This window comes from Tachyglossus aculeatus, chromosome 9 (assembly GCF_015852505.1).
Source record: "Tachyglossus aculeatus isolate mTacAcu1 chromosome 9, mTacAcu1.pri, whole genome shotgun sequence".
In the NCBI taxonomy this organism is placed as follows: domain Eukaryota; kingdom Metazoa; phylum Chordata; class Mammalia; order Monotremata; family Tachyglossidae; genus Tachyglossus; species Tachyglossus aculeatus.
Window position 1 is genome coordinate 1,449,724 of NC_052074.1, and position 24,319 is coordinate 1,474,042.

Genomic DNA, 24,319 nt, shown 5'->3' on the forward strand with positions numbered 1-24,319 from the left:
ATCAATCAACCGATATTTATTGAGCGCTTACTCTGTCCAGGGCACTGTACTAAGCGCTTGGGAGAGTACAGTTCAACAGAGTTAACCAACTTGTCCCCTGCCCACAAAAGAGCTTACGGTCTGGAGGAGCACAAAGGAAGGAGCTAGCCGAGGGCTGGGTACCTTATTTTGACAAGAGGAGAATAATAATAATAATAATTACATTTGTTAAATTCTTACTACGTGCAAAGGTAATTTCATTTTATTTAATCGTACTTTTTTGAGCGCTTACCGTGTGCAGAGCACTGTACTAAGCGCTTGGGAAGTCCAAGTTTGCAACATATAGAGACGGTCCCTACCCAACAGTGGGCTCACAGTCTAGAAGGGGGAGACAGACAATAATCGGGTTGGACACAATCCGTTCTCCATGGGGCTCACAGTCTAAGTGGGAACAGGTATTTAACCCCATTCTATAGTTGAAGAAACTGAGTCCCAGAGAAGTGACGTGACTTGCCCAAGGTCACACAGTGGCCAAGTGATGGAGCCGGGATTAGAACTCAGGTCCTCCGACTCCCAGGCGGGTGCTCCTTCCCCCGGGCCACACTGCTTATGGGAAAGTCGGGGAGGGGAAATCTTTTTAGATGAGGGGGAAACGTCCACGATCGTGGTTCTGGGAAGCCCTGAGCTCTCGCTGACGCCTCGCGGAGTAGAGGGATTTCCAACCCGCCAGGACAAGCAGAGCTGTTAGCCAAACCGGACTCCCTCTGAGGCTTTACCCTCTGGAGGACTTGGACATTCGAGATTCCGCCACAGTATGAAGCCCACAGCCTGTACCACCCACCCCAGGAAAGAAGAAAGGATTTCCAAGCGAAAAAAAATAAAAAAATCACACCTGAGAAGCCTGTTTCATCTGCACTGAATCCCTTGGGAATCACACGCCGAGATGCCTCTCTCTTGCTGTCGCTTATATCGGCCTTAACCGGCTATGTCACCTCCCTCCTCTCCTTTAAACTCCTTTTAGACTGTGAGCCCACTGTTGGGTAGGGACTGTCTCTATAAGTTGCCAACTTGTACTTTCCAAGCGCTTAGTACAGTGCTCTGCACACAGTAAGCGCTCAATAAATACGATTGATTGATTGATTGATTGATTGAAACACGGGTTCATCTCCCCCGGGAAACTTTCCCTGATTACCCACCCTCCCCTCCAACCCAGGACTAGCACGCTCCCCTTCTAGACTGTAAGCTTGCTGTGGGCAGAGAATGTCAACATGTCTGTTTATTGTTGTATTGTCCTCTCCCAAGTGCTCAGTACAGTGCTCTGCACCCAGTAAGCACTCAATAAATATGACAGTGAGTGACTGTCTCCCCCTTCTAGACTGTGAGCCCACTGTTGGGTAGGGACCGTCTCTATATGCTGCCAACTTGTACTTCCCAAGCGCTTAGTACAGTGCTCTGCACGCAGTAAGCGCTCAATAAATACGATTGATTGATTGACTGATTGAATAAAACCCAGTCTTCCGCAAACACTCGCTCTTACCGTTACCGTAGCTAAGGACACACTGATGTGGGCCATGAGTGGCAACGGTAGAGAAGCTGTGTAGCCTAGTGGACGCAACACAGGCCTGGGAGTTAGAAGGACCTAGGTTCATTCATTCAATCGTACTTAACGAGCACTTACTGTGTGCACAGCACTGTACTAAGCGCTTGGGAAGTACAAGCCGGCAACATATAGAGACGGGCCCAGCCCGACAACGGGCTCACCGTCTAGAAGGGGGAGACAGACAAGCTCTACCACGTGTCTGCTGTGTGACTCTGAGCAAGTCGCTTCACTCCTCTATGCCTCAGTCACCTCATCTGCAAAATGGGGATGAAGACTATGATCCCTAGGTGGGACAGGGACCACGTCCAACCTGATTAACTTGACCTGCCTGACATACGGAAAAACACAATTCACGAGAGACTTTTGCTGCTTGCCGCCCAGGTTTCCTCCCACGGGGGAGAAAAGAACACTCCCCCACTTTTTCAGCTCCGACTCCTGCAGCTTTCTCCTCTGCGCCCATTCAGAGCCCTGCTGGTTTCACTTCGGATCTGGCTCGTTTCTCCTGACCGAACACTACTTCGGAGTTACGGAGCGTTTTACTGTTAAATGTCAGGCCTTCGAGGAAGAGTCTTCAGTCACGTCTCCGAAGCATGAAAGCATAGAAGAGGCCAGGAGGCCTCAGGGGGCAGGGGAGGGGGAAATCCGCTCCATTAGTGCCTGACTTCTTGAAAACGTCTCGGATCGAGGTTCTAAGTCACAGAGCTGCAGTTCCTCTCCATGTGGCGCTTGGCGACGGCAAACGGAAGAGGGGCGGGGTGTGCGGCGGGGCGGATACCAGGGAAAAATTCCCGGTGCCACTAGACATCGCTCAGAAACTTAGAACTCAAACACAGAAGTTCAGCTAAACGAATAATAATACTAATAATGGCATTTATTAAGCGCTTACTATGTGCAAAGCACTGTTCTAAGCGCTGGGGAGGTTCCAAGGTGATCAGGTTGGCCCACGTGGGGCTCACAGTCTTCACCCCCGTTTTCCAGATGAGGGAACTGAGGCCCAGAGAAGTGAAGTGACTCGCCCCAAGTCACCCAGCTGACACGTGGCGGAGCCGGGATTTGAACCCACGACCTCGGACTCCAAAGCCCCGGGCTCTTTCCACCGAGCCACGCTGCTTCTCTGGGGAGTGGAAAGGTGGTAAGCTGAACCAGATCCCAAACCGGAGAAGCAGCCCGGCCTAGTGAAAGGAGCATGGGCCCGGGAGTATATATGTGTATGTAGCTATAATTCTATTTATTCTGATGTAGCTATAATTCTATTTATTCTGATGGTATTGACACCTGTCTACTTGTTTGGTTTTGTTGTCTGTCTCCCCCTTCTAGACTGTGAGCCCGATGTTGGGTAGGGACTGTATATGTTGCCGATCTGTACTTCCCAAACACTCAGTCTAGTGCTCTGCACGCAGTAAGTGCTCAATAAATACGACAATGAATGAATGAATGAGTCAGAGGATCTGGGTTCTAATCCCGGCTCAGCCACCTGTCTGCTGTGCAAACTTGGGCCGATCAGTTCTCTGTGCCTCAGTTCCCTCGTCTGCAAAATAGGATTTCAATACCTGTTCTCTCGCCTGCTGAGACTGGGAGCCCCATGTGGAGCCTGATTATCTCCTATCTACCCCAGTGCCTAGCACACAGTAAGCACTTAAGGATAGCCCCAAATTATTACTATTCTGTTGAGAAAGGCAATGATTTTTACCTCCCAAATATCAGGGAAATGTCAACAGGAGTCAAAACCCTGTCGCTCGGCGTTACTCTCCCAAAGGTCAGCGCCCTTGTCTCCAAGATAAAGCGTTAGCTCGCGGAAAGTTCAAATCCATTAGCATTTCTAGTGAGCCGTGACTATCTCGGAAGCTTTCCCCGAAAGACAGCGTCCTCAGCCACTCGGACACGTCCGAAGCCATTACCCTCCTCGCAACGGAACCCGTCTGCTGCCCGTGGAGAGCGAGAGGACGGGGCCGGGGCCCTCAGAGGATCGACCGCGATGTCGAGCGCGCTAAACGTCCGCCTCGCTGCCGTCCTAATGCGGCCCGACACCCGCGGGGTGGGATGGGGGGGCGTGTGACGAAGCGGGACCGTCGGCGGGGCGGAGGGGGCTTCTGAGCCGACAGAGACACCGACCTTTCGTTGGCACACCACCGGCAGAATTCGTTCTTCACCCCGTCGGGAATGTTGACTTTCACTGTCAGGATCTTCAGATTCTCCCCTCGGTTAATAGCCAGGATCTGAGCGTGAGCACAAATGGCAGAAACAGATGACGTGATGCGCAAAACGCCCCAAAGAGGAAGCGGGCGGGCAAGACACGGGGCTGCGTTCTGCCCGCCGCCCGGCCTCCGCTTCCCCTTGGCCGCTGAGCCATCATTCTATTTATTTTATTTTGTTAGTATGTTTGGTTTTGTTCTCTGTCTCCCCCTTCTAGACTGTGAGCCCACTGTTGGGTAGGGACTGTCTCTATATGTTGCCAATTTGTACTTCCCAAGCGCTTAGTACAGTGCTCTGCACATAGTAAGCGCTCAATAAATACGATTGATGATGATCATGATCCATCCCGACAGCGCCACCGGCTCGGCAGGCATCCCGATCGAGGCCCCCGGCTCGGTGGGCATCCCGACGGAACCCCCGGCCGGGCGGGCATCCCAACCGAGGCCCCCGGCCTGGCACGCATCCCGACGGAGCCCCCGGCTCGGGGGGCATCCCGACGGCGCTCCCGGCTCGGCGGGCATCGCGCTCCGGGACGGCGGCTCTGCTGAAATCGGCATTGTGTGAGGCCGGCTTCTGACACGAGGCTGGGCCGGCCCGGCACCGGACCATCAGGGAAGAGGGACCGGGTGAATCCACGGTCCACTGAAATATGGACCGCCCGAAAACAGATAATAGTAATAATAATCATCATCATCAATCATATTTATTGAGCGCTTACTGTGTGCAGAGCACTGTACTAAGTGCTTGGGAAGTACAAGTTGGCAACATATAGAGTGGGCTCACAGTCTAAAATAATAATGATGGTATTTAAGCGCTTACTATGTGCCAAGCACTGTTCTGAGCGCTGGGGTAGATACAAGGTAATCAGGTTGTCCCATGTGGGACTCACAGCCTTCACCCCCATTTTACAGATGAGGGAAATGCGGCACAGAGAAGCTAAGTGGCCGGCCCAAGGTCACCCAGAGGACGAGTGGCGGAGCCGGGATTAGAATCCACATCCCTTGCCACCCAAGCCCAGGCTCTTTCCACTAAGCCACGCTGCTTCTCTTCTTTTCTCATCTTTCCAAGGTGGTTCTGCTTTCTCGCTTTGAACGTGGTCTGCATGAAAACAACCTAGCAGCCAGTGGTAGTGCAGGGCACACTGAGGTTTGGGCTTGGAGAGGGTACAAGGGAGTTCACGATCATCAAAATAATCGTAAGTGTGATCGGCATTAGGCACTCACCATGTGCCTAGCACTGGGGTAGATAGAGGATCATCAGGTCCCACATAGGTCTAAGTAGGAAGGAGAAAGGAATGCCCATTTTGCAGATGAGGGAAATGAGGCGCGGAGAAGTTAAGGGACTTGCCTGAGGTCGCCCGGCAGATAAGTGGCAGAGCCAGGATTAGAACCCAGGGCTCCGACTTCCAGGCCTTACTCTTTCCAGCAGGCCAGCTCGGCTTGACAACTGTTAGCAAACCCACAATCTTCACGCTGCTTCTCTACTGTCAGAAGCCACGATCCCTGTCCTCAAGGGGCTTAAGGTCCAGCGGGAGAGAGGAACGCAAAACTAAATGACCGAATCCTATTTTCTCAACACATCACACCTGCTGCCCCGAGACAACTTCATCATCATCATCATCAATCGTATTTATTGAGCGCTTACTGTGTGCAGAGCACTGGACTAAGCGCTTGGGAAGTACAAGTTGGCAACATATAGAGACAGTCCCTACCCAACAGTGGGCTCACAGTCTAAAAGGGGGAGACAGAGAACAAAACCAAACATACTAACAAAATAAAATAAATAGGATAGATATGTACAAGTAAAATAAATAGAGTAACAAATATGCACAAACATATATACATATATACAGGTGCTGTGGGGAAGGGAAGGAGGTAAGATGGGGGGGATGGAGAGGGGGACGAGGGGGAGAGGAAGGAAGGGGCTGAGTGTGGGAAGGCCTCCTGGAGGAGGTGAGCTCTCAGTAGGGCCTTGAAGGGAGGAAGAGAGCTAGCTTGGCGGATGGGCAGAGGGATTGGGGGCATTCCAGGCCCGGGGGACGACGTGGGCCGGGGGTCGATGGCGGGACAGGCAACTTATTTTGTAATGGCCTCAACCTCCGCTTCTCAGGTCAGAATAATTTTTGGAGACAGGCACACTTACCGTGGCAAAATGCCCCAGTGAAAAAACAAAGTCAGGATGCACGCGCAAATGTAAACAAACTGACCCACATTTAAGACAGTCACCGAAAACGTGGAATCTGAACCCATTCCGCAAAACCCACGGCTACAGAAGCTCCCCCCGCCCGAAACAGCAGCTAGAAGTTGACACTCAGGAATCGGCAGGGTTTTCGGCCCTAAGCGCTGTCACGACGGCACGCCCCGGATCAATCAAGCCCTTCAATTCAATCACGAGCGACCACGGACAGGTCACGTATGCGCTCGGCGCAGCGGTCGGCAGGGACTCCGGGACAGGGCACCAATTTACGGTCCTCCACGCTTCCCTGCCGGGGACACCCTGGGCCTGACGTGGCCGGGAAAAACCGAGCTAACGATCAGGATCGCAAACGGGACGTTCGGGCCTCAGCCACCTTGAAGGCCAGGGCCCGTGCCGGATGTGAGTTCGGAAAGAAGCGGATTTTGCCAAAAGCATCCGTGCTCATTCCCATTTTGTAATAAAGGATTGTGAGTCACCCTCAAATACGATGAAGAGGTTGAGCACGACCACAGCCCATCGATCAACCATCATCATCATCATCAATCGTATTTATTGAGCGCTTACTGTGTGCAGAGCACCGTACTAAACACTTGGGAAGTACAAATTGGCAACACATAGAGACAGTCCCTACCCAACAGTGAGCTCACAGTCTAAAACCAATTAACAGTATATACTGAGCGCCCAATGTGTGCGCGGTACTGAATTAACCACCCCTCAACCGGCCTAGGATTGTCCAGCTCCAGTTAGGAGAAATGGCATCAGAGCGGGTCATTTTCTCGAAATCGTCCCTGCAGGAGGCTTGCCAATACGTGGGAGACTGTCACCGGGGGAACATCTCACTTCCACTCTCTTCCAGGAGTGGGAATCTGGGGATGCTGGGGGGGACGGAATCCCTTATGGGCCAGGCAGACGCCCACATTGAATCCTCCTCGAGTCTGGGGCTCTGCACATAGTAAGCGCTCAAATATGATTGCCTGATCGATCTACCTCAGTGCTCACTAAAGTGTCTGGCACATCCTCATCATTATTCTATTTACCTGGTGGTGCTGAATGTTTTTAATGTTGCACGAGAAGTTCTGGTACAGGTGGAACTTGTTGATGTCGTTCTCGTTCACGTTCTTGGACATCTTGGCCAGGGCGGACTGGATACAGATGTACCGCTGCAGGCACCTGCGTGCCGGGACATGGAAATTCCGTCGTAAGGCGTCCGTTCGGATGGGCCACCCGGAAGCCTCTTTCCCAACCTATCTGGGCGGCCCCAGGGAGGAGAAGGGGGAGGGCTGGCACCCCGGGGGGCCGGAGACCCTCTCCGAGACGATAAGGTGGGATACCGGACCGCCCAGCGGGGCTGGGTCCGGAGACCCTCTCCAAGACATATTTATTACTCTATTTATTTATCTATTTATTTTACTTGTACATATCTATTCTATTTACTTTATTAGTATGTTTGGTTTTGTTCTCTGTCTCCCCCTTTTAGACCGTGAGCCCACTCTTGGGTAGGGACTGTCTCTATATGTTGCCAAATTGTACTTCCCAAGCGCTTAGTACAGTGCTCTGTACACAGTAAGCGCTCAATAAATACGATTGATGATGACGATAAGGTGGGATACCGGACCACCCAGGATTCTGGGAAGGGAGAGGCCTGGTCGAGTGCCCAGCCCGCACCCGCCTACATCACCGCCCCGGCCGCCGGCGGAACATCCCCGGCGTCCGGCGCGGCCCTGACTCGGGGGCGTTCTTTACTGAGCGCCTTCGGGGAGCCAGGCCCCGTTCGAAGCACTTGACACGACCGTCCTCCGTCGAGATTGCTTTGGGAGCTCGGCCCAACGAGGCTAAGGATCCCGTCTCCTACAGCGAGGGCCGGTGCAAGAGCGCAGGAAACTGAGAACCCCAAACGGGCCCGTGCTCAGAGGGGGGGGGACTCAGTTTTGCAGAACTTGTGTCAACCAGGAGGAGCGGGTTCCCAGGGAGTAGGGAGGATCCAGCTCTGGAGAAAGGGGCCAGTTCTCCCAAGTGGGAGCCCGCCACCCACTTTAGGGTCCCAGGGGCCACCTACAGTCTCCTGATGAAGTCCAGCGTGTCTTTATCCTTCGCGAACATGTCTGCTAAGATGTGCTGCACGCCCGCCTCGATCTCCTTGAGGGTGCTGAGCCCTAGGTGGGGATGAAAACAGAGCGGTCCTTAAAGCTCCACACCCGAGGCCCACATCGCACTCTCCCCTTGTCCACGCAACCTGGGAAAACTCACGGGAGTGGCAACTCCAGCCCTGAGGGGCTACCCAAGGCCCCCGCGGAGACGGGCGCAAGGTTCTTTGGGAGCAGGAAAGGAGGCCCTCTCTCCGAGGTGCCTCGCTTGCTTTGAAAGCTTTTCCAATCCCAACCTGAGTAACTTATAATAATAATAATAATAATGATAGCATTTATTAAGCGCTTACTATGTGCAAAGCACTGCTCTAAGCGCTGGAGAGCTTACCAGGTGATCAGGTTGTCCCACGCGGGGCTCACAGTCTTCATCTCCATTTTACAGATGAGGTAACTGAGACCCAGAGAAGTGAAGTGACTTGCCCAAAGTCACCCAGCTGACAATTGGCGGAGTCAGGATTTGAACCCATGACCTCTGACTCCAAAGCCCGGGCTCTTTCCACTGAGCCACGCTGCTTTTCTTGTAGCCACGCCAACGTTTAGAACAGTGCCTGGCACATAGTAAGCACTTTACAAATACCATTAAAAACCTGTAGCCACCCCAACGTTTAGAACAGTGCCTGGCACATAGTAAGCACTTTACAAATACCATTAAAAACCTGTAGCCATCCCAATGTTTAGAACAGTGCCTGGCACATAGTAAGCACTTTATAAATACCATTAAAAACCAAACAAAAAAAACCACAATAATCTCTCCCCACTGGGCTCAGACTAGTCCCGAGCAGCAGTCGCCCGCCGGGAGCCCCGGCTACAAGCGGAAACGGGGAAATCCATCCGACGTCCCAAACTGTCGGAGAGGCGCGGGGGACGGCCTGCCCGGAAAACCCACTTGGGAAGGTGGAAAGCAGCACGGCAGAACGGATGGAGCACGGGCTTGAGTGTCAGAAGGTCATGAGTTCTAATCCTTACTCTACCACTAAGTCACTTCACTTCTCTGGGCCTCAGTTCCCTCATCTGTAAAATGGGGATTGAGACTAAGCCTTCCCAGACTGAGCCCCCTCCTTCCTCTCCCCCATCCATCCCCCCTGCCTTACCTCCTTCCCTTCCCCACAGCACCTGTATATATGTTTGTACGTATTTATTACTCTGTTTACTTATTTATTTTATTTTGTTAACATGTTTGGTTTTGTTCTCTGTCTCCCCCTTCTAGACTGTGAGCCCACTGTTGGGTAGGGACTGTCTCTATATGATGCCAACTTGTACTTCCCAAGTGCTTAGTACAGTGCTCTGCACACAGTAAGTGCTCAATAAATACAATTGAATGAATGAATGAAAGGGACTGTGTCCAATCCGATTTGCTTGTATCGACCCCAGCGCCTAGTACAGTGCCTGGCACATAGTAAGCGCTTAACATATATCATAATTATTATTATTATTCATTCATTCAAACGTATTTATTGAGCACTTACTATGTGCAGAGTACTGTACTGAGCGCTTGGAAAGTCCAATTCAGCAATAAAGAGAGATGATCCCTGCCCACACCGGGCTTTTCATTATTATCACTATTAAGTGCCGTCGAGTCATTTCCGATTCATAGCGACTCCATGGATATACTCTCTCCAGAACGTCCTGTCCTCTGCCAAAATCCGCAACCTAACGGTTCTTCCGTTATCGTTGTAACGGTCTCTCTCCATCTGGCTGCCGGTCTGCTTTGTCCACGTTTTCCCTGGACTTTTCCCAGCATTAGTGTCTTCTCCAGAGAATTAGTACTCTTGATTATATGTCCAAAACATGCTAATCTAAGTCAAGTCATTTGGCCTTCCAAGGCCCATTTTGGTTTAATTTGCTCTAAAATCCATTTGTCTTTCGGGCAGTCCGTGGTATTCGCAAAAGCTTTCTCCAATACCACATTTTTTTTAAATGGCATTTATTAAGTGCTTACTATGTGCAAAGCACTGTTCTGAGCGCTGGGAGAGGTTACAAGGTTATCAGGTTGTCCCACGGGGGGCTCACAGTCTTCATCCCCATTTTCCAGATGAGGTCACTGAGGCCCAGAGAAGTGAAGTGACTTGCCCAAAGTCACACAGCTGACAACTGGCGGAGCCGGGACTTGAACCCATGACCTCTGACTCCAAAGCCTGGGCTCTTTCCACTGAGCCACGCTGTTTCTCTAAAGGGAAGCATTTCAGAGGAGTCGATGTCCTTTCTATCCCGTTTTTTCCCTGTCCACCGGGCTTACAGTCTAGAAATTATTATTATGAAGGAGCTTCAGGGCTCCTCCAGCTAGATCGGCCTGCTCCGGTGTAAGCGCCGTTTCAATAATAATAATAATGATGATATTTATTAAGTGCTTACTATGTGCAAAGCACTGTTCTAAACACTGGGGAGGTTACAAGGTGATCAGGTTGTCCCATGTGGGGCTCACAGTCTCCATCCCCATTTGACAGATGAGGGAACTGAGGCACAGAGAAGTGAAGTGACGTGCCCAAAGTCACACAGCTGACAGTTGGCAGAGCTGGGATTTGAACCCATGACCTCTGACTCCAAAGTCTGTGCTCTTTCCATTCAATGGCTTTTCGTTGTCTTTAAAAAAAGCCAAGAGTTAAAATGAAAGCCGCGTGGCTTAGTGGAAAGAGCCCGGCCTTTGGAGTCAGAAGTCATGGGTTCAAATCCCAGCTCTGCCACTTGTCAAGCTGACTTTAGGCAAGTCACTTCACTTCTCTGTGCCTCAGTTACCTCATCTGGAAAATGGGGATGAAGACTGTGAGCCCCATGTGGGACAACCTGATCACCTTGTAACCTCCCCAGCGCTTAGAACAGTTCTTTGCACATAGTAAGTACTTTATAAATGCCATCATCATCATCATCATCATCAATCGTATTTATTGAGCACTTACTGTGTGCAGAGCACTGTACTAAGCGCTTGGGAAGTACAAGTTGGCAACATATAGAGACGGTCCCTACCCAACAGTGGGCTCACAGTCTAAAAGGGGGAGACAGAGAACAAAACCAAACATACTAACAAAATAAAATAAATAGAATAGATACGTACAAGTAAAATAAATAAATAAATAAATAGAGTAATAAATATACACAAACATATATGCACATATACAGGTGCTGTGGGGAAGGGAAGGAGGTAAGGTGGGAGGGATGGAGGGGGGAGGAGGGGGAGAGGAAGGAGGGGGCTCAGTCTGGGAAGGCCTCCTGGAGGAGGTGAGCTCTCAGCAGGGCCTTGAAGGGAGGAAGAGAGCAAGCTTGGTGGATGGGCAGAGGGATTGGGGGCATTTCAGGCCCGGGGGAGGATGTGGGCCGGGGCTCGATGGCGGGACAGGCGAGAACGAGGTACGGGGAGGAGATTAGCGGCGGAGGAGCGGAGCGTGCGGGCTGGGCTGGAGAAGGACAGAAGGGAGGTGAGGTAGGAGGGGGCCAGGGGATGGACGGCCTTGAAGCCCAGGGTGAGGAGTTTCTGCCTGATGCGCAGATTGATTGGGAGCCACTGGAGATTTTTGAATCATTATTATTATTATTATTATTATTATTACTTTTAAAGCAAAGGTGCCGGGTGACCGGAGAGGGGCCGAACGACCACCAGCCGCAGCGGTGGCGGCGGCTCGTGGGCTGAGGCTGCCCCCTACAGGCGCCCCGGAACATGGAACTTGGGGTGCTCAAGGCCTCCCTCTCCACCCAGCCGCCCGCACCCAGGTTTCAATCAATCAATCAATCAATCGTATTTATTGAGTGCTTACTGTGTGCTGAGCACTGGACTAAACGCTTGGGAAGTCCAAGTTGGCAACATCTAGAGACGGTCCCTACCCAGCAGCGGGCTCACAGTCTAAAAGGGGGAGATGGAGAACAAAACCAAACATACTAACAAAATAAAAGAAAATAGAATAGGTATGTACAAGTAAAATAAATAAATAAATAAATAGAGTAATAAATATGTACAAACATATATACACCTATACAGGTGCTGTGGGGAAGGGAAGGAGGTAAGACGGGGGGATGGAGAGGGGGACATTTTAGACTGTGAGCCCACTGTTGGCTAGGGACTGTCTCTATATGTTGCCAACTTGTACTTCCCAAGCGCTTAGTACAGTGCTCTGCACACAGTAAGCGCTCAATAAATACGATTGATTGATTGATTGATTGGGGACGAGGGAGGTGTCCGTCCCTCCTCCCTCTCCTCCCTTCCTCTCTCCCGGATGGGGCCCTGCTTCAGCAACCCATCGGATGGAGAGCCCCCGCTCCCCCGGGGCGGGGATAATAATAAGTAAACCATAAATAATAGTGGCATTTGTTAAGCGCTTACTATGTGCCAAGCACTGTTCTAAAGTAATCCCAGCTCCTCCAATTGCCAGCTGTGTGACTTTGGGCAAGTCACCTCACTTTTCTGTGCCTCAGTTGCCTCACTGTAAAATGGGGATGAAGACGGTGAGCCCCCCGTGGGACAACCTGATCACCCTGTAACCTCCCCAGCGCTTAGAATAGTAATCAGGTTGTCCCACATGGGGCTCCCAGTCTTCATCCCCATTTTAATAATAATAATAATGGTGGCACTAGTTAAGCGCTACGTGCCAAGCACTGTTCTAAGCACTGAGGTAGATACTAGGTAATCAGGGTGTCCCACTTGGGGCTCATAGTCATAATCCCCATTTTCCAGATGAGGCAACTGAGTCACAGAGAAATGAAGTGACTTGCCCAAAGTCACACAGCTGATGAGTGGCGGAGCCAGGATTAGAACCCGTGACCTCTGACTCCCAAGCCCGGGCTCTTTCCACCAGCGCTTCGAACAGTGATTTGCACATAGTAAGCGCTTAATAAATGCCATCGTTATTGTTATTATTATTATTACTAAGCCACGCTTTACAGATGAGGAAACTGAGGTCCAGTGAAGTGACTTGTCCGAAGTCCCACAGCTGACAAGTGGCGGAGCCGGGATTAGAACCCATGACCTCTGACTCCCATCCATTCATTCATTCAATCGTATTTATTGAGTGCTTACTGTGTGCAGAGCACTGTACTAAGTGCTTGGGAAGTCCAAGTTGGCAACATATAGAGACGGTCCCTACCCAACAGCGGGCTCACAGTCTAGAAGGGGGAGATATTCACTCATTCATTCATTCAATCGTATTTATTGAGCGCTTACTGTGTGCACAGCACGGTACTACGTGCTTGGCAAGTACAAGTTGGCAACATATAGAGACGGTCCCTACCCAACAGCGGGCTCACAGTCTAGAAGGGGGAGACATTCATTCATTCAATCGTATTTATTGAGTGCTTACTGTGTGCAGAACACGGTACTAAGCGCTTGAGAAGTCCAAGGTGGCAACATATAGAGACGGTCCCTACCCAACAGCGGGCTCACAGTCTAGAAGGGGGAGATATTCACTCATTCATTCATTCAATCGTATTTATTGAGTGCTTACTGTGAGCAGAGCACTGGACTAAGCGCTTGGGAAGTCCAAGTTGGCAACATATAGAGACGGTCCCTACCCAACAGCGGGCTCACAGTCTAGAAGGGGGAGACATTCATTCATTCAATCGTATTTATTGAGCGCTTACTGTGTGCACAGCACTGTACTAAGCGTTTGGGAAGTTCAAGTTGGCAACATATAGAGACGGTCCCTACCCAACAGCAGGCTCACAGTCTAGAAGGGGGAGACATTCATTCATTCATTCATTCAATTGTATTTATTGAGCGCTTACTGTGTGCAGAGCATGGTACTACGCGCTTGGGAAGTCCAAGTTGGCAACATATAGAGATGGTCCCTACCCAACAGTGGGCTCACAGTCTAGAAGGGGGAGACATTCATTCATTCAATCGTATTTATTGAGCGCTTACTGTGTGCAGAGCACTGTACTAAGCGCTTGGGAAGTCCAAGTTGGCAACATATAGAGACGGTCCCTACCCAACAGCGGGCTCACAGTCTAGAAGGGGGAGACATTCATTCATTCATTCATTCAATTGTATTTATTGAGCGCTTACTGTGTGCAGAGCATGGTACTACGCGCTTGGGAAGTCCAAGTTGGCAACATATAGAGATGGTCCCTACCCAACAGTGGGCTCACAGTCTAGAAGGGGGAGACATTCATTCATTCAATTGTATTTATTGAGCGCTTACTGTGTGCACAGCACTGTACTAAGCGTTTGGGAAGTCCAAGTTGGCAACATATAGAGACGGTCCCTACCCAACAGTGGGCTCACAGTCTAGAAGGGGGAGACATTCATTCATTCATTCATTCAATTGTATTTATTGAGCGCTTACTGTGTGCAGAGCACGGTACTAAGCGCTTGGGAAGTCCAAGTTGGCAACATATAGAGACGGTCCCTACCCAACAGCGGGCTCACAGTCTAGAAGACAGACATCAGAACAAAACATATTAACAAAATAAAATCAATAGAATAAATATGTACCAATAAAATAGAGTAATAAATCCGTACAAACATATATACAGGTGGTGTGGGGAGGGGAAGGAGGTAAGGCGGGGGGGATGGGGAGAGGAAGCTCAATGTGGGAAGGCCTCCTGGAGGAGGTGAGCTCTCAGTAGGGCTTTGAAGGGAGGAAGAGAGTGAGCTTGGCGGATGTGCGGAGGGATTGGGGGCATTCCGGGCCAGGGGGAGGACGTGGGCCGGGGGTCGACGGCGGAGCCCGGGCTCTTTCCCCTGAACCATGCTGAGAAGCCGGGACCCCCCGCCCACCGCCTGGACCCCGGCAGGGGCCGGGCCGGGGCTCTAGGTCGGAACTCACCTTTGACGTCGGGTCGAATGAAGGAGTGAAGGTTCAGGGTGTCGGGGGCTTCAAGGAGGGTCTTGGCGGGCCCTTCCAGCCCCAGCTGCTTGGCTCTCTGGGCCTTGGTGCCCTTGCTTCCGGACTTGTAGGGGGTGGCCTGGAGAGACACAGGACAGACAGACAGACAGACAGTCCGGCACCAGACCGTCCCCCCTCTCTCCGAGCTGACGGGGAGAGTAACGCCAGCACCTGCCCTCCCCTCACCCAGCCCCCACCATCCCGACTCCGAGAAGTCTCAACCCAGCCTCGAACTCTCACTTCAGACTCATCCATCCGTTCAATCGTATTTATGGAGCACTTACCATGGGCAGAGCACCGTATTAAGCTTAGAACAGTGCTTTGCACATAGTAAGCGCTTAATAAATGCCATTATTATTATTATTATTACTAAGCGCTTGGGAGGGTATACTACAATACTAAAGAGACGCATTCCCCGCCCACAGTGAGCTTACAGTCTCACCGAGGGACTCCTACTACTAGGTGATGAAGAAGAGATAGGGAAGTGTCATCTCCCAGCACTTGGAACAGTGCTTTGCACATAGTAAGCACTTAATAAATGCCACTATTATTATTACTATCTCCCTTCCCTAAACAAGCGCTTAGTCCAGTGCTCTGCACACAGTGAGCACTCAATAAATACGACTGAATGAATGAATGAATGAATAAAGGATGTGAGCCCCTTCCAGACTGTGAGCCCGTTGTTGGGTAGCATACGTCTCTATAGGTTGCCGACTTGACTTCCCAAGCGCTTAGTACAGTGCCCTGCACACAGTAAGCGCTCAATAAATACGATTGAATGAATGAATGTTCTGACGATTTTGACACCTGTCTACATGTTTTGTTTTGTTGTCTGTCTCCCCCTTCTAGACTGTGAGCCCGCTGTTGGGTAGGATCCGTCTCTATAGGTTGCCGACTTGTGCTTCCCAAGTGCTTAGTACAGTGCCCTGCACACAGTAAGCGCTCAATAAATACGACTGAATGAATGAATGTTCTCACGATTTTGACACCTTTCTACATGTTTTGTTTTGTTGTCTGTCTCCCCCTTCTAGACTGTGAGCCAGTTGTTGGGTAGGATCCGTCTCTCTGTGTTGCCGACTTGTACTTCCCAAGCGCTTGGTACAGTGCTCTGCACACAGTAAGTGCTCAATAAATACGATTGAATGAATGAATGAATAATACGCATGGCATTTGTTAAGCACTTACTATGTGCAAAGCACTTTCCTAAGTGCTAGGGGGGTGATACAAGGTGATCAGGTTGTCCAACATGGGGCTCACAGTCTTAATCCCCATTTCACAGATGAGGGAACTGAGGCTCAGAAAAATTAAGTGACTTACCCAAAGTCACCCAGCTGACAAGTGGCAGAGCCGGCATTAGAACCCACGACCTCGGACTCCCAAGCCCAAGCTCTTTCCACTGAGCCACGCTGCTTCTCCGTATATGTTGCCAACTTGTACTTCCCAAGCACTTAGTACAGTGCTCTGCACACAGTAAGCGCTCAATACGATGGAATGAATGAACGAATGCTCCGTGGGAATGGGAATGCTCACGCTAACGGATAACAGTTCATTCGTTTTTTCATTCAATCGTATTTACTGAGCACGCTGGGGAAGCAGCGTGGCTCAGTGGAAAGAGCCCGGGCTTTGGAGTCAGAGGTCACGGGTTCAAATCCCGGCTCTGCCACTTGTCAGCTGGGTGACTTTGGGCAAGTCACTTCACTTCTCAGTTCCCTCATCTGGAAAATGGGGATGAAGTCTGTGAGCCCCCCGCCGGGACAACCTGATCACCTTGTAACCTCCCCAGCGCTTAGAACAGTGCTTTGCACATAGTAAGCGCTTAATAAATGCCATTATTAATTAATTAACTAACGGTGTGCAAAGCGCTCGGGAGAGTACAGTTTAACAACAGACACATTCCCTGTCCACAGTGAACTCACCTAATAATGATAAATGACCAATAAATACGATTGAATGAATGAATGATACCTGTGGGATGTGTTAAGTGCTTACTATGTGCTAAGCACCGTACTAAGTACTTGCACTTGGATTTGCTCCCTTTATTCATCCCGCCCTCAGCCCTTCGGCACTTATGTCCATATCCATAATTAGTTTTTTAGATTAATGCCTGTCTCCCTCCCCGCGACTGTAAGCTTCTTGTAGGCAGGGAACATGTCTACCAATTGTGTTATAGTGTACTCTCCCAAGTGCCTTAGCGCAGTACACTGCACACAATTAAGCTCTCCATTCATTCAATCGTATTTACTGAGCGCTTACTGTGTGCAGAACACTGTACTAAGCGCTTGGGAAGTACAAGTCGGCAACATATAGAGACGGTCCCTACCCAACAGTGGGCTCACAGTCTAAAAGGGGGAGACAGAGAACAAAACAAAACATATTAACAAAATCAAATAGATAGAATAAATATGTACAAGTAAAATAAATACAGTAATAAATCCGTACAAACATATATACATATATACAGGTGCTGTGGGGAAGGGAAGGAGGTAAGGCCGGGGGAGGAGGGGGAGAGGAAGGAGGAGGCTCAGTCTGGGAAGGCCTGCATTAAATATGATTGTTACAAGATAATGATAATAATGATGGCATTTATTAAGCGCCTACTATGTGCAAAGCACTGTTCTAAGCGCTGGGGAGGTTACAAGATGATCAGGTTATCCCACGTCGGGCTCAAAGTCTTCATCCCCGTTTTCCAGATGAGGGAACTGAGGCCCAGAGAAGTGAAGTGACTTGCCCAAAGTCACACAGCTGACAACTGGCGGAGCTGGGATTTGAACCCATGACCTCTGACTCCAAAGCCCGGGCTTTTTCCGCTGATCCCCACTGCTCCTCTTAAGAGGCAGATAACCAAGCTCCTCCTGGAGCGCCCAGTCTAAGTAGGAGGGAGAGAAGGTGTTGCATCCCCATTTTACAGATGAGGAACAGAGACGTGTTCTCTGTCTCCTCCTTTTAGACTGTGAGCCCACTGTTGGGTACGGACCATCTCTCTATGTTGCCAACTTGTACTTCCCAAGCGCTTAGTACAGTGCTCTGCACACAATAAGCGCTCAATGATGATGATGATGATGGCATTCATTAAGCGCTTACTTTGTGCAAAGCACTGTTCTAAGCGCTGGGAGGATAATAATAATAATAATAATGATACTGATGGCATTTATTAAGCTTACTATGTGCACAGCACTGTTCTAAGCGCTGGGGGGATACAAGGTGATCAAGTTGTCCCATGTGGGGCTCACAGTCTTAATCCCCATTTTACAGATGAGGTAACTGAGGCGCAGAGAAGTTAAGTGACTTGCCCAAGGTCACACAGCAGACATGTGGTGGAGTCGGGATTCAAACCCATGACCTCTGACTCCAAAGCCCGTGCTCTTTCCACTGAGCCACGCTTACAAAGCGATGAGGTTGTCCCACGTGGGGCTCCCAGTCTTCACCCCCCTTTTCCAGACGAGGGAACTGAGGCCCAGAGAAGTGAAGTGACTTGCCCAAAGTCACCCAGCTGGCAAGTGGCGGGGCCGGGATTTGAACCCATGACCTCTGACTCCAAAGCCCGGGCTCTTTCCCACCGAGCCACGCTGCTTCTCAATAAGCAGCTCAATACCTACGCTCCACACGCTGCTTCTCAGTAAGCGCTCAATCAATCAATCAATCAATCAATTTATTGAGCGCTATGTGCAGAGCACTGTACTAAGCGCTTGGGAAGTACAAATTGGCAACATCTAGAGACAGTCCCTACCCAACAGTGGGCTCACAGTCTAAAAGGGGAGTAAATAAATACGATTGACTGATTGATTGATCGACCGACTTGCCCAATTACACACAGCAGGTAAGTGGCGGAGCTGGGATTAGAACTCGGGTCCTCTGACTCCCAAGGCCGGGCTTTTTCCACTAGGCCGCGGTCCACTGCTCCTCCTCCTCCTCCTCCTCCCTGGGTCACACCCCGCAAGATGGACAGGGAAAGAGAGAAAGGGAGTGTGAGAGACACCCCCTGGCCCCCTCGCAGACACCCTCACTAACCACATGGTCCAACTCTTCCAAGGTCCTACAGTTCAGCAAGGCCGTTAACAGGCAGCTTGAAAGATTTCCTTCCTTCCTGATCTTCTGGATGACGGCGTGGGCCTTCCTTCCAACAGTCCTGAAACAGGAGAGGAGCTCATTACACCAAATCCCCGGACGCCACGGCGTCGGCCCTCTCGGGAAGGCGGCAAAGCCCCCGCCTGCTCACAGTCTCAAAGGGGGAGGCGGAGAACAAAACCGAACATACCAACAAAATAAAATAAATGGACTAGATATGGACAAGTAAAATAAATAGAGTGATAAACCTGTACAGGGCTTCCTAAATAATAATAATAACGATGGCATTTATTAAGCGCTTACTATGTGCAAAGACTGTTCTAAGAGCTGGGGAAGTTACAAGGTGATCAGGTTGTCCCATGGGGGGGGGCTCACAGTCTTCATCCCCGTTTTACAGATGAGGTCACTGAGGCCCAGAGAAGTGACTTGCCCAAAGTCACACAGCTGACAAGTGGCGGAGCCGGGATTTGAACCCATGACCTCTGACTCCAAAGCTCGTGCTCTTTCCACTGAGCCACGCTGCTTCTCCAAATGGGGAGGTAACAAGGTGATCAGGTTGTCCCACGGAGGGCTCACAGTCTTCATCCCCGTTTTACAGATGAGGTCACTGAGGCCCAGAGAAGTGAAGTGACTTGCCCAAAGTCACCCAGCTGACAAGTGGCGGAGCCGGGATTTGAACCCATGACCTCTGACTCCAAAGCCCGGGCTCTTTCCCACTGAGCCACGCTGCTTCTCTAAAGGGAGGGAAAGAGGCCGGACACGCGCTCCTGCAATTGTCCTCTCCCAAGGGCTTAGTCCGGTGCTCTGCATACAGTAAGCGCTCAATAAATCCGACTGACTGACCGAATTCCCGCTCCAGCCGGCAGCCCGCCTTAGCCCTCCCCTGAATCTGCGGGGCTGTGGAAAAGCTCGGGAGAAGGGCAATAATAATAACAATGATGGCATTTGTTAAGCACTTACTATGTGCAGAGCACTGTTCTGAGCGCTGGGGGGGATACAAGGTGATCAGGTTGTCCCACGTGGGGCTCCCAGTCTTAATTCCCATTTTACAGATGAGGGAACTGAGGCTCAGAGAAGTTAAGTGACTTGCCCAAGGTCACACAGCAGACGTGTGGCGGAGCCAGGATTCGAACCCATGACCTCTGACTCCAAAGCCCGGGCTCTTTCCACTGAAACCGGTCAGTCAATTGCATTTATTGAGCGCTTATGGTGCACAAGCACTGTACTAAGCGCTTGGGAGCGTACGATACCTGTATATATGTTTGTACATATTTATTACTAGACTGTGAGCCCACTGTTGGGTAGGGACTGTCTCTATATGTTGCCAATTTGTACTTCCCAAGCGCTTAGTACAGTGCTCTGCACATAGTAAGCGCTCAATAAATACGATTGATGATGATGATGATGATGATTACTCTATTCATTTATTTATTAATTTTACTTGTACATATCTATTCTATTTATTTTACTTTGTTAGTACGTTTGGTTTTGTTCTCTGACTCCCCCTTTAAGACTGTGAGCCCACTGTTGGGTAGGGACTGTCTCTAGATGTTGCCAACTTGGACTTCCCAAGCGCTTAGTACAGTGCTCTGCACACAGTAAGCGCTCAATAAATACAATTGATACAATACAACTGACACATTCCCTGCCCACAACGAGCTTAGAGTCTACGCCTTCTCTCCCGTTAGAGCGGAAGCTCCCTGTGAGCAGGGAAAGTGTCCTTTCCTTGATGTCTTCTCCCCAAGTGCTTAGTACACTGCACTGTGCCCGGTGGGCGCTCTGTAAATGCAATCACTGGCATTACTACTACTACTAATAATAATAATGGCATTTATTAAGCGCTTACTATGTGCAAAGCACTGTTCTAAGCGCTGGGGAGGTTACAAGGTGATCAGGTTGTCCCACGGGGGGCTCACAGTCTTCATCCCCATTTTCTAGATGAGGGAACTGAGGCCCAGAGAAGTGAAGTGACTTGCCCAAAGTCACCCAGCTGACAATTGGCGGAGACGGGATTTGAACCCACGACCTCTGACTCCGAAGCCCGAGCTCTTTCCACTGAGCCACGCTGCTTCTCACTACTAATAATGAGAATAACAGTGGCATTTGTTAAGCGCTTACTATGTGCCACGCACTGTTCTAAGTGCCGGGGTAGATACAAGGCGATTGGGTTGGGCACAGTCCCGGTGCTACAGAGGGCTCACGGTCTTAATCTCCATTCGGCAGATGAGGAAACTGAGGCTCGGAGAAGTGAAGTGACTTGCCCAAAGTCCCCCAGCTGATAAGTGGTGGAGCCGGGATTAGAACCCATGACCTCCGACTCCAAAGCCACAAGGCTGAGCCGCTTTCCCTACTAGTAACGAGAAGCAGCGTGGGTCAGTGGAAAGAGCCCGGGCTTTGGAGTCAGAGGTCATGGGTTCGAATCCCGGCTCCGCCACTTGTCAGCTGGGTGACTTTGGGCGAGTCACTTCACTTCTCTGGCCTCAGTTCCCTCATCTGGAAAATGGGGATGAAGACTGTGAGCCCCCCGGGGGACAACCTGATCACCTTGTAACCTCCCCAGCGCTTAGAACAGTGCTTTGCACATAGTAAGCGCTTAATATAAAATGCCATCATATTAGTAACGAAAGAGGGCTTTCGGCGGAGATGCTAAAAGAGGAAGGAATCCAGGCCCGGGAAAACATCCAATTCCGGGGAGCGTCTTCTCAGATCCCAATTCCATTTCTTTATTCGTTTTCCACTTCCTCGGGCTTCTGTAAGATGGATGTACCTCTGCTTTCACGACCGTTCTCGTTAAAGCTATACGACTTGTGTCTGCCCGTCTCCCCCATCATCATCATCAATCGTATTTATTGAGCGCTTACTATGTGCAGAGCACTGTACTAAGCGCTTGGGAAGTACAAATTGGCAACATCTAGAGACAGTCTCTACCCAACAGTGGGCTCACAGTCTAAAAGGGGGAGACAGAGAACAAAACCAAACATACTAACAAAATAAAATAAATAGAATAGATATGTACAAATAAATTAAATAAATAAATACATAGATAAATAAATCCCCCAGTAAACTGCACACTCTTTCAGAAGAGGGACAGGGTCTTCTTCTATTGTACGGTCTCATCAAGCGCTTAGTACAGTGCTCTGCACACAGTGAGCGCTCAATAAGTACGACTGAATGAATATGACCGGTAATAGCAACAGTAATAATAGCTGTGGGATATGTTACACCCTCGCTATGTGCCGAGCACGGGGCTCGCAGTCTAAAAGAGAAGCAGCGTGGCTCAGCGGAAAGAGCCCGGGCTCTGGAGTCAGAGGTCATGGGTTCAAATCCCGGCTCCGCCACTTGTCAGCTGGGTGACTTTGGGCAAGCCACTTCACTTCTCTGGGCCTCAGTTCCCTCATCTGTAAAATGGGGATGCAGACCGTGAGCCCCACGTGGGACAACCTCATCACCTTGTATCCCCCCAGCGCTTAGAACAGTGCTTAGCACATAGTAAGCGCTTAACAAATACCATCATTATTATGATTATTATTAAAGAGGAGAGAGAACAGGCATGAAGCTGAGACCCAGAGAAGTGAAGTGATTTGCTCAAAGGTGCACAGCAGGCAAATGGCGGAGCTGGAACAGAAACCCAAATCCTCTGACTCTGTCAATCAGTCGTGTTTACTGAGCACTTACTGTGTGCGGAGCACTGAACGAAGCACTTGGGAAAGTACAATATAATAATAATAATAAGAAGAAGAATAATGATGGCATTTATTAAGCGCTTACTATGTACAGAGCACTGTTCTAAGCGCTGGGGAGGTTACAAGGTGATCAGGTTGTCCCACGGGGGGCTCACAGTCTTCATCCCCATTTTACAGATGAGGTCACTGAGGCACGGAGAATAATAATAATAATGATGGCATTTGTTAAGTGCTTACTATGTGCAGAGCACTGTTCTAAGTGCTGGGGGGGGACACAAGGTGATCAAGTGGCTCACAGCCTTAATCCCCACTTTACAGATGTGGCAACTGCGGCTCAGAGAAGTTAAGTGGCTAGCCCAAGGTCACACAGCAGACATGTGGTGGCGGAGTTGGGATTCGAACCCATAGCCTCTTACTCCAAAGCCCGGGCTCTTTCCACCGAGCCACGCTGCTTCTCTAAGCGAAGTGACTTGCCCAAAGTCACACAGCTGGCAATTGGCGGAGCCGGGATTCGAACCCATGACCTCTGACTCCAAAGCCCGGGTTCTTTCCACTGTGCCACGCTGCTTCTCAGCCACGCTGGGCCCGGGTTCCTAATTCTACCCATCCGGCTCGTGCGTGCATCTAGAACCGTCTCTACGGCGCCCTAAGGGTGAAGAGCTTTCTAGATCCCGCTTAATACAGTGCCCTGCACCCAGTAAGAGCTCAGCAAATAGCAATGATCATCATCGATCGTATTTATTGAGCGCTTACTATGTGCAGAGCACCGTACTAAGCGCTTGGGAAGTCCAAATTGGCAACATCTAGAGACAGTCCCTACCCAACAGTGGGCTCACAGTCTAAAAGGGGGAGACAGAGAACAAAACCAAACATACTAACAAAATAAAATAAATAGAATAGCTATGTACAAGATAAATAGAGTAATAAATATGTACAAACATATATACATCATCATCAATCGTATTTATTGAGCGCTTACTATGTGCAGAGCACTGTACTAAGCGCTTGGGAAGTCCAAATTGGCAACATATAGAGACAGTCCCTACCCAATAGTGGGCTCACAGTCTAAAAGGGGGAGACAGAGAACAAAACCAAACATGCTAACAAAATAAAATAAATAGAATAGCTATGTACAAGATAAACAGAGTAATAAATATGTACAAACATATATACATCATCATCAACATCAATCGTATTTATTGAGCGCTTACTATGTGCAGAGCACTGTATTAAGCGCTTGGGAAGTACAAATTGGCAACATATAGAGACAGTCCCTACCCAACAGTGGGCTCACAGTCTAAAAGGGGGAGACAGAGAACAAAACCAAACATACTAACAAAATAAAATAAATAGAATAGCTATGTACAAGATAAATAGAGTAATAAATATGTACAAACATATATACATATATACAGGTGCTGTGGGGAAAGGAAGGAGGTAAGATGGGGGGATGGAGAGGGGGACGAGGGGGAGAGGAAGGAAGGGGCTCAGTGTGGGAAGGCCTTCTGGAGGAAGTGAGCTCTCAGCAGGGCCTTGAAGGGAGGAAGAGAGCTAGCTCGGCGGATGGGCAGAGGGACTGGGGGCATTTCAGGCCCGGGGGATGATGTGGGCCGGGGGTCGATGGCGGGATGGGCGAGAACGAGGTACGGT

The 24,319-nt window shown here is 50.0% G+C and overlaps 1 protein-coding gene across 2 annotated transcripts in view; it reads right to left on the bottom strand.

Annotated features, from left to right (window-relative positions):
• SRBD1 (S1 RNA binding domain 1) overlaps nt 1-24,319 on the bottom strand; it is a 185,278-nt gene that overhangs the window by 128,815 nt on the left and 32,144 nt on the right. For both annotated transcript variants that reach the window (XM_038751793.1, XM_038751792.1), the window contains exons 7-11: nt 18,930-19,047; nt 14,862-15,000; nt 8,025-8,121; nt 7,006-7,138; nt 3,692-3,795 (exon numbers count right to left, since the gene is read on the bottom strand). In XM_038751793.1, the coding sequence (XP_038607721.1) occupies nt 3,692-3,795; nt 7,006-7,138; nt 8,025-8,121; nt 14,862-15,000; nt 18,930-19,047 (591 nt within the window). The remainder of the gene's footprint in view (nt 1-3,691; nt 3,796-7,005; nt 7,139-8,024; nt 8,122-14,861; nt 15,001-18,929; nt 19,048-24,319) is intronic.